General features: G+C 39.6%; 1 protein-coding gene across 1 annotated transcript; it reads right to left on the bottom strand.

Moving 5' to 3' along the window:
* Nucleotides 1–2,832: 2,832 nt before the first annotated feature.
* Nucleotides 2,833–7,760, bottom strand: rtn2b (reticulon 2b). The gene is made up of 7 exons (XM_071919132.2): nucleotides 7,748–7,760; nucleotides 5,051–5,258; nucleotides 4,071–4,209; nucleotides 3,816–3,885; nucleotides 3,630–3,676; nucleotides 3,119–3,177; nucleotides 2,833–2,932 (listed from the first exon to the last, which is right to left on the bottom strand). The coding sequence occupies exons 1-7, from the start codon at nucleotides 7,758–7,760 to the stop codon at nucleotides 2,833–2,835; spliced, it is 636 nt and encodes a 211-aa protein (XP_071775233.2).
* Nucleotides 7,761–9,503: the final 1,743 nt, after the last annotated feature.

The following is a 9,503-nucleotide window of genomic DNA, read 5'->3' as shown; positions in this document are numbered from 1 at the left end:
TTTCAGAATTGGCCTGCTTCACATTCACACACATTCACACCTGAGAGCTGCCCAAAACAACCACAGTCTTGTGTTATTCAGCACTCAACAGCTGTGCTGGAGGAACTGGGGGTTACAGCCTTGCTCAAGGGCACTGTGGCAGCAGCTGTCTAGGTACTTGCACATTGTCTTCAGGTGAATTATGATTGGACTGCAGACAGAAAATCCCACAAATGAAGAGCAAAAGACTTTTATGCACATCAGTAAGTGGATTTTGAATAATATTCAGCTGCCTGCTCTCATCGACATATAAATAGCATGAACCCATTACTCTTAAATGATAAATGGTTGCTTGAGAGCATAAATGATTAACGATATTTTAACTTTGATTTTATTTCTCATACTCTTGACAATCTTACAGCTTCAAGTAAATGTTTATTTCACACTTTATTATTCATGTGGCGAAATGCCTGTCCTTGAGGACATTTTAGGTCGATTTATGCCTGGATTTTTACCTCTATTTGAATGCAATCTGAACACCCAGGATGCATGATAAAACTAGGTCATAAAGTGATCACAGTCAAGGTTTTCATTGAGTGCAAATCTAACTTTAGTTATGAGAAAGAGAGCCCAGAAATAGAGAGAAATAGGGCTAATCTGCAGCCTGCAAATTAGGTTAGCATAACTTTGTCGCTCCATGTCTGAGCTGTTTGACAGTATGCTACCACAGATCTTGTGTATACTGTGGCATCAGTAAACAGAGTGCGACAGTCTTGCGTATTCTCACACTATATGGTACATATTTACTTCTTTTGATAGTGAAACGTCAGAAAGTCTCATTTGCCGCCCCTATCTTCAGGGGTTGTAACGCTATTTAAAAATTACATAATGTAATGTAAGCCTGGGATCGTAATGTGAAATTAAATGTCTTCATCTGATTTCTAGGCTCATTAAGACTTGTTACTATGTGAAGAGCGATGTCTTAGTTCCCAAAACACGGACCACTAGAATGCCATAAGAGAGAGCGCCACATGGCCAAAAAACATCACACCTGGCATGCTAACATTAGCCTGTTGGCTAAGCAGCTAACTTGAAACGACTACTTGTTATGGCTCAGGTTTGGCAAATAAAACAGCCATTTAGTTAGGATCAGGTTAACTTTAGGCAAGGAACCAGAGTGGTTAAGGTTTGGGGTAATTTAGGTAATGGAAGGTTAAAGGAAAAATCTGTTCTTGGATACTCTTACCATGCGTTCAGACTGCAAACAACACGATCAACAAGTCACTGGAACTGAATATGAGACTAAATGCTATGATGGACATTTTTTTCAGTGTTTGCCACCCCTCCCCTAAAGGACTTTGCTCTTCACAAACCTTCACTAGCCCTCCGTGATGCTACTCCTCATGATGCTGGTGGGTGTGTTACTGAACCTGAGACACGGCTCCATAACATGTAGGCCCAGGACCCATTTTTGGATCTCAATCCATAGTTAAAAAAAAAAAAAACAGCTTTCAGCTTTTCATTGTTTGAAGATGACATATTACTTAAAAAAGGTATAAAATCTATAGATAGGAGTTTTATTTACTGAAATGCCTTCTAAAGGCAGTATATAACTGGTTCACACAATTATCCAATCAAAACAGGGCAGAGGTGGTATGCCCTGATTAAGTTGCCCTGAGAACAGTAAGGTGAAGCTAGCAATGAGACTCAAACCAGAAAGGTTCCCTGAGAACATATTTAGGCATAAATGGCAATAGCTTAAAGGTGCTACGTGTAGCATTTTGTGTTTCTCAAAATGAAGACTCCATTTCCCATAAACCCCGTCACTTCCTGTTGGAAAGAGGATTGCCACTTGTGTATGTTTTGAAGATCAAGAAGTACGGTAAGAGTCAACAGCAAATATCCACTCCAACAAGGTAAGCTAATGTAAAGTTGAAACTATGTATTTAGAATAGTGGAACAAGAATAAAGTTATGTATTGCTTGCAAAGTAAAAATGTTGACTATAATTTATACTTAAGTCACAAAATTAATGTGGTAACGATTAATTGATGTTGAAATGCTACATGTGGCACCTCTAACCAGCAAGCTGCCCTGAGATCAGATGAGGCAGCTGGCAACGTTGGCTTCAAAATAACAAGCTGGCCTGAGAGCAGAAGATGTCGCTGGCTGTGACAGGTTATCTGAAAGCAGCAACTTTAATTAAGGACAACTAATGAGTGCACTGAGAACAGTGCGCTCATTATTAAGAAAGTTAAAGATGGGTTTTGCATCGGGGTGTCACTTGTTAGAAAGCTTTTGCTAATGTTTAGCTCACGGGTTTAGCTCATTCTGTAGCATGGCAAGAACAAAACCTTAATGTTAGCTAATGGTTGGTGATGTGCATGAATTTTGATATTCTATCCATCTTACATTAAATAACATTAAATAATACATGCAGCAATAATGCTTAATTATGAATAATGTTACAACTAAACAGGGAACACATAACATTAGCTAGTTATGCTAAAATAGACCTTCTGCTAAAGAGCTTCTATAAGAAAACATGGTGTAAACTGTAAAAACAAGCTTCCGTCTCTGCCCTGTTTTGAACCAGTGTGAACCAGTTATATCAAACACTGCCCCCAGAAAACATCTCAATAAATAAAATTCCTCTCTGCATACAGTTCCCCTCCCTCTCCTTGACTGAATGGCAACATTGTATCAGCTGTCAGGATGGATTAAATCTTGCTCCCATTAACAAACATCGTGGTGGGAAAAAAGGAAAAGAGCTGCCCCTCCAGCATCATTCCAACCTTTTCCAAATCCTGTTCCTGGGGGCGTTTATATGCGAGTGAGTACACCATCACACTCATTACTTTGACTTCACTTTCGGTTTGGGTGCAGGTGCAGGAGGTGTCGGGGTGGGTGCAGAGGCAGGAGACGGTTTCACCTTATTATACATATTAACACACCTGCAAAACAAAAAAGACATTACATTACATCACACAATGTAAAAAACATCAAGATTTTCATTGTTTGGTTGGAGTAACATTGAATTATATTAACCTGAGTTTTAAACAATAGATTACTGGAGCATAGAGCTAAAAATAACTCTGAGGTCAATTTGAATTGTTTATTACTGTCTGTGCGTCACTTACATGTTTCTGATTTTCCTTACGAAAGCCTTCACCGCTCTAACCGTCCTCCTTATCCGTGCCTGTCAACAAAATGACGTATGGGTTTGTCATCTGCTTGCTGCGGTGCATTCAAAACATCTCCTTATCTAGCTTCTCCCCTTTTTCTGCCTTTTATAGAGGTTTTTAATAAAACATTTTTTTATTCTTATGAGAAAAAACGAATGTTATTGTCGATCGAATGTTATTCTGAATCGTCATGAACTTCTTTATGTTGTATGGTGTTTTTTTATTCATAAATGCAAATATTCTGAATCTCAACCAGAGATCGGCCGTTCTTGATAAACTCCTTGAGAACAAATGATAATAAGAAATACGCATTATTTTGAAATCACTTTGACAAATATTATTTTATTCCTTTTTTCACCATTACTATTTTATCTTTTCTCTGTCCTCTCCTTGCATAAATATATGAAGGTTTTGAGTCACTGACCAAATTTTGATTGTAAGAAAAAAAAACCTAATCTAATCTCACCTGCTGCTTTTTGTACAATAGAGGAAGGGAGAAAAGAGCGATCACAGCTGAAAAAAAAGGACAAAGGAGAAACAACTCAACATTATAATCACAATGGTATTCATCTTCTTAAAGGGAAGGAGAAAGTATAGGAATGAGAAACACAGAGGGAAGAAAACGTTTGAATAAGCATCGAGTGCAACTCACCTGCTATCACCAGGGTCAGTCCGTTGGTTAGCAGGCCCACATAGGTCAACAGATACAGGAGCACAACAAACTGAGAAAGAGCAGAGAAAAGAAACTTTACTTGACTTGAGCCCTGTAACAATTACAGACTGGCTTGGTCTTCTAAAATATGATTCATTTCAACATTTAGCTTTCAGGTTTTCTGGTTCAGTTGCTGTTGATACTTGAGCTTTGCTTGCCTCACATGGTGATTTCACGCTAACAGAGAGCTCAGACCTTAATAGAGTCGATCAGGCTGTCGATGAAAAGCAGCCGTTTGATCTCTGTGACAGCAAAGGCGATCAGCAGCACCACCTCTTCTACCAGCATCACTGTCTCCTTATCTGTCAGAGAGCTGTCTTCGTCCAGGTATGACCTGAGGAGACACACACACACACACACACACACTATTTAGTGTGTAGTCCAGAATCCCTATGGAACATATGAATGAGCTTTTTGATAAATGTCAAAAATAATGGCATTGTGTGTTGAACGGATACCCACAAGATATACTATGTTTTGTTCCAGGGGTTAAAATACATCCACTAATGATTTTTGCTAACGACATGCTAATCAAAAGCAGACTACAATAGCACAAAGGAAGTCATGAGCAACTTTCTTTACCTCTTGTCTCGTCCTGACTGTGTTGTAGGCTATATTCAAATTATTAATAGCAATGCATTGAATAGGTATTATAGTTGTTATTGTTCATATATAGTTGAACTTGTCTTGTTCTTGTTAGTTGTTTGTTAGTTTTGTTCCAGTTGTTCTGTTTTCCAGTTGTTGCTAGCTACAGGCTAACGACTGTTGTAGTCCCCTTTCCCAATCAATTAGCATTTCGCCAGCAACAATCGATACAACAAGTAATTAAAGGGTGAAAATTCCCAAAGGTGATGTTAATTGATCTATTTTATCTCATGGAACAAAGCATAGTTATAGCTAGTATTTTATTTATTTTATTTTTAGCGTTTCTTGCAAATCCCATTCATATTTTCCTAAGGGATTTCGGACTACACACCAAATGGCAGAAATGCTAACTTTACAGCCTACAAAATCCCATCAGACTTCACCTCTCTAAAGCACACACTTATTTTTTAAAGAGGTACATGTACCACAATGCACTGAAGTGATATGAAACAGCAGAGGCCTGACATATAAAGTATAAACTATACTAACTATAAACTATCTGGACCTGGACGGACATGGAGAAGACTCACTGGAAGGGATGGGTGCCGGCGTTCCAGCGCAGCAGCTCCAGCAGCTTGTAGTAGAGGCGGAGGGGGACGGTCACGCACATGACACCCAGGCAGAGGTGGGACAGCACAGTGATGGCACTGAGCTGGAACAGACTGGCCAGGCCCACCACCAGCCCAGTGAACACCACACCAGTTTTCCCCACATTACGCCAGTACACCAGATCCACAACTGCAAAGAAAGACGCGTTAGAAACAGGAGGCGGTCTGTCTGTGGTGGGTAATAAAATGAGTCTGAGAGAGAAAGAATGTGTCAGTGTAAATGTGTGCCAGAGATATTCAGTTTGTAGTCGTAGTTACTACAGGATGCATCCCTACTCATTTAGGCTGCCATCAGTCAGATAGACAGTATTTCATGTTTCGTAGATGTCAACATGATAATCAGTGAGATCCCTTCTTCTTTGTTGCTAAGCATAATTGCTGTGGTGTTTCTGCACTGCACTTCCCAGAAATCACCTGTCAATCAAACAGTGTGTCCAGTACTGTGAAATGTCTTTTTCCTTGGATTTTCTATTGATGAAGTTTGAGTCTCTGTAGGTAACCACCCAGTTCTTCTTCTATTTATTCCAAACAAACCGCTGTTGTTGCTGCCAGAACCATAAAACACATCACCTCCTGCACACCAGAGGGTTTCTCCTGGGAAAGACCTACCAGACACCGCATGTATAGCCGGTTTCATGAATTGACTTTAGGTTGAATCACTATTATGTTGTACCAATTAATGATAGAGAGAAGCAAAATGAACATTTATTTTTAAGAAATGATGTCATGGATTTTTGCGTAACAGTGTCAAATCAGTATCAACTTTGTGACCTTAGTGATACGAGTAAAATTAGGCAGCAACTAAATCACTAAATATGCTAACTACCCACATGACAAAATACGCATCATTGTTTTTGCAGTATGTTACAGTAAATATGAAACCAGCTTACAGAATTAATTTTTAAGTAAAAATATATGTGGGATGAAAAAAATAAAAAGGCTAATAGAGATTTATTGGAGAAGGAACGGAATAGAAAGAGAAGAAAGCTCTGTATGTTAAGGAGAGGAAAAGACCAAAAACAGTCAACAAGCTTTCTTTGTCTTGGCAAGGCTGGCAAGACTTTAAATGTACGATCAGTTCCTCAAACAGTGTCCAACCACACAGAGATCACACTGATCCTGCCTCAACTCCCAGCTCACCAGTAGCCCACGATGTGCAGCCTGCTGTGCACTCTGACAGCACAGACGTAAACACAGTTACTGGTGACCTGAATGGTTCCATTTGTAAAGTCATTGGAGTTTTACATTTCCACTATAGAGGCAGATACAGATTCACTCTCACAGAGGAAAACATGGACACATACCATATCATACTACATACCTATTCAAATGAATGGTGAAACCACACACTGTAGGGCTGCACATTTAATCCAAAGCAGAAAGACAAAACAACAAAATCACGCTACTGACTGCTGCAATTTCCCATTTGCAAGAAGCTGAGCTTTTGCTTTTTCTTAGTAGGGAGTAAAGTGTTCCAGCAGCCTCCTGAACAAGGTTGCACTTTAAAAGAAAATCTCCCATTATATTGAAACCAAGGAAATCTTGAATATGAGCATCTTTTCTTTGCTCATATCTTTTGTTGAAATTGGTCTGAAAAAGCTGCATGTATTGCAATTGATAATGCAGTTGCAACATTCAACAAATAAATTAATAAATAAATAAAGCAAACTATGACTTTTGTATATAGTGTAGTCTTGTCTCGTACACGTACACACACACACACACACGAGTAGTGCACAGCAAGTCTGCACTGTTGAAGTTACTAGTCCTGTCTGCAACAACAGAAGCCACAAATGAGAAACCTAACTCCAGTGTAAATCTAGAGGTAATTATCTGATTAAAACAAACATCCAGGAATCTTACACACACAAACACACACACACACACACACACACACACACACACACACACAAACACAAACCAGTTGTGTTCCAACAGACCACTTACAAGCAACAGATTCACAACAGTATGGTGAAGCATAAATCATAAATAAAACCCTTGAGCTGTTAGTCCTAAATCATTCTACTGATTTACTTTTATTCCTAACTCCTAACCTTAACCTAATCCTGACTCTAACAGCAATGCTTTTGTAAATGAAGTCTCAAAAATGGCCCTGACAAGTGATCAAGTGAATTGAAAATTTCCTTTCCTTGCAGGGGCATTTGGACCCTGAACAAACTGTTAAAACACAGATCACACACACACACACACTCACACACACACTTTTGAGTTCCTTCCTCTCTATTATAAGCCCTTCACCTGAAACACAATCCTACTGTACATTCATCCGTCAAGAGTAAGCCATATTAAATCTCAGTGGAGTCATCGGTCCAGTCAGCCAGAATGAAACAAGCAACAATATTCTATCAGCAGCAGCTTCTCATTTAGTTTGGTCTCATTCTGTCCCATCTGTCTCCCGGCTGAAAGACGAGTGTGAGTCAGGCTCAGTATTTGACCGGTCACCCTATCTCTAATCAAGGCACCTGCCCAGTAGAAAATGTACACTTCCTCTCCCACCTCTCACCGCCTTCCCAGCCAGCTTCACGCTCCCTACTTCACGCTCCCTCCATGTCTGTTTTGATTCACTTCACTTAAAGCTGTCACCATTTATTTTCTTACCTTTGGTGGCCATTTCAGCGGTGATCCTGCTGCTCTCCTGCCTTCGACTCCCCTGCACTTCCACTGTTGGCTGCCACGCCAGGCTTTTTTTGGCCACCCCAGCTCCGTCAGCAATATAAGGCCCGGCTGGCCTAATTTTATCCTGTATTGGATACCCCCTGTTTGAATTCACACACACACACACACACGCACACACACACAAATTGGGAACTTGAGACGTCAGCATGTACTTAAGTGAAGACGGTCCCTCAGCTTGCAGAGAGACCCATGGTTCCTCAGCCAGTTGGTGGCCTACATGCGCCCACAAGCCTTCCCTGCCAAGTGTGAGTGAGAAACAGGCTTTTAATGCAATATTCATTTGCAAGTAGGCATGATAACAAGCACATAACCAGCATTAGCAGGGTGAAATAAAGAGGATAAATTCTCCACTAGTTAAAGTACAGAACACTCAGCATTCATGACAAATCAATCAGTTTATGACAGGGCTTGAATGATCATTTGAAACAGAGTAGTAGACTAGTTTTAGTGAGGGAAAATGATCAAGGCGTTGCATGTATCACAGCTTGAATGCGTGCAAGAGATACATTTCCTGAGACACAAGGCAACTTCCCTCTGCAGAGTTAATTATCTCAAAGAAACAAAGGCATGCCATCAAAACAAGCATAATTTTAGTAAAATTGTGTATCATTTCAGCACATTTCAACTTTTTGCAAGCAATATCTTTTTCTCTGGTGACTCTTTACACAAGCCACACATCACATCTTGAAAATAATCTAGTGGAAACATTAATTCATTACTTAAACAAATGACTCACTCCTCATCATGACCCAGCAATTGTTTAGTCCTCTAGTTTTATTATAGCAATGAGCTCACAAGCTAAGATTCCAATACCAAGCCTTTCGGTTACTAATGTTGCTGCCAAGTGGCTATAAATGAATATAATCTGACTGAATGTTTCTTAATCAGCTCCCTGTGTAATCAAACATAATTATGTAATTCAAACTGTTGAATGAAAATTGTAGAATTCTCGCTTGGCATTTCATTGTCTCCAAAACAATGTCTAGGTGATATCCAGATTATCAACACCCATTCATACTGAATGAATGTCGGTATGAATGATTCATACTGAATGAATGAATGTTGATGTGCTGAAACTGAATCACAGCACAGCTTTTGTTTTGTTTGTTTTGTTTGATGAAGCTAAAAAGCTTTGCAACAACTTGCTAATTTAGCTTGTCTTGCTATCCATCGTTGAGAGATTATATGTTAGATGGTGACATTTGTAATACCCATTTTGGACTTTGTCTCACCACTTGGCCAATCAGTAGGTTAACTATAATGCTAGGGAAGATGATATTTGGAGATGTTGGGACAAAATTAATTCCAAAACCATGAAAACACTGGGGTCTGATAGCTGCATATTCACATGAATTGTCTTTTCAGTTATGTAGCTCACACCCACACCTAGTAATTTTTTACTCAGTTACACTTATTGTGCCAGGGGGCGCTCATTATCCAGCGGTAACACTGAAAATATACAGAGAGGCGAATCTCCTCTCCATTTTAGTATATTTCTGACCTAAGCTGCTCGCTGCCATGGCAACATTTTGGCAAGAAAGGGGATGAAGACTTTTAGTTTTCCCCAGATTCTGCAAATCTCAGATACAAAGAGTCTCGGGGGAATTTTTAGCTCCACTTCCTTGGAGTTACCATGTACTGACTGGAACGACACTGAATATATAAAGATTTTTTTCGT

This window comes from Centroberyx gerrardi, chromosome 11, assembly GCF_048128805.1.
Source record: "Centroberyx gerrardi isolate f3 chromosome 11, fCenGer3.hap1.cur.20231027, whole genome shotgun sequence".
Lineage (NCBI taxonomy): Eukaryota > Metazoa > Chordata > Actinopteri > Beryciformes > Berycidae > Centroberyx > Centroberyx gerrardi.
This window is presented reverse-complemented; position numbering and strand designations above follow the sequence as displayed.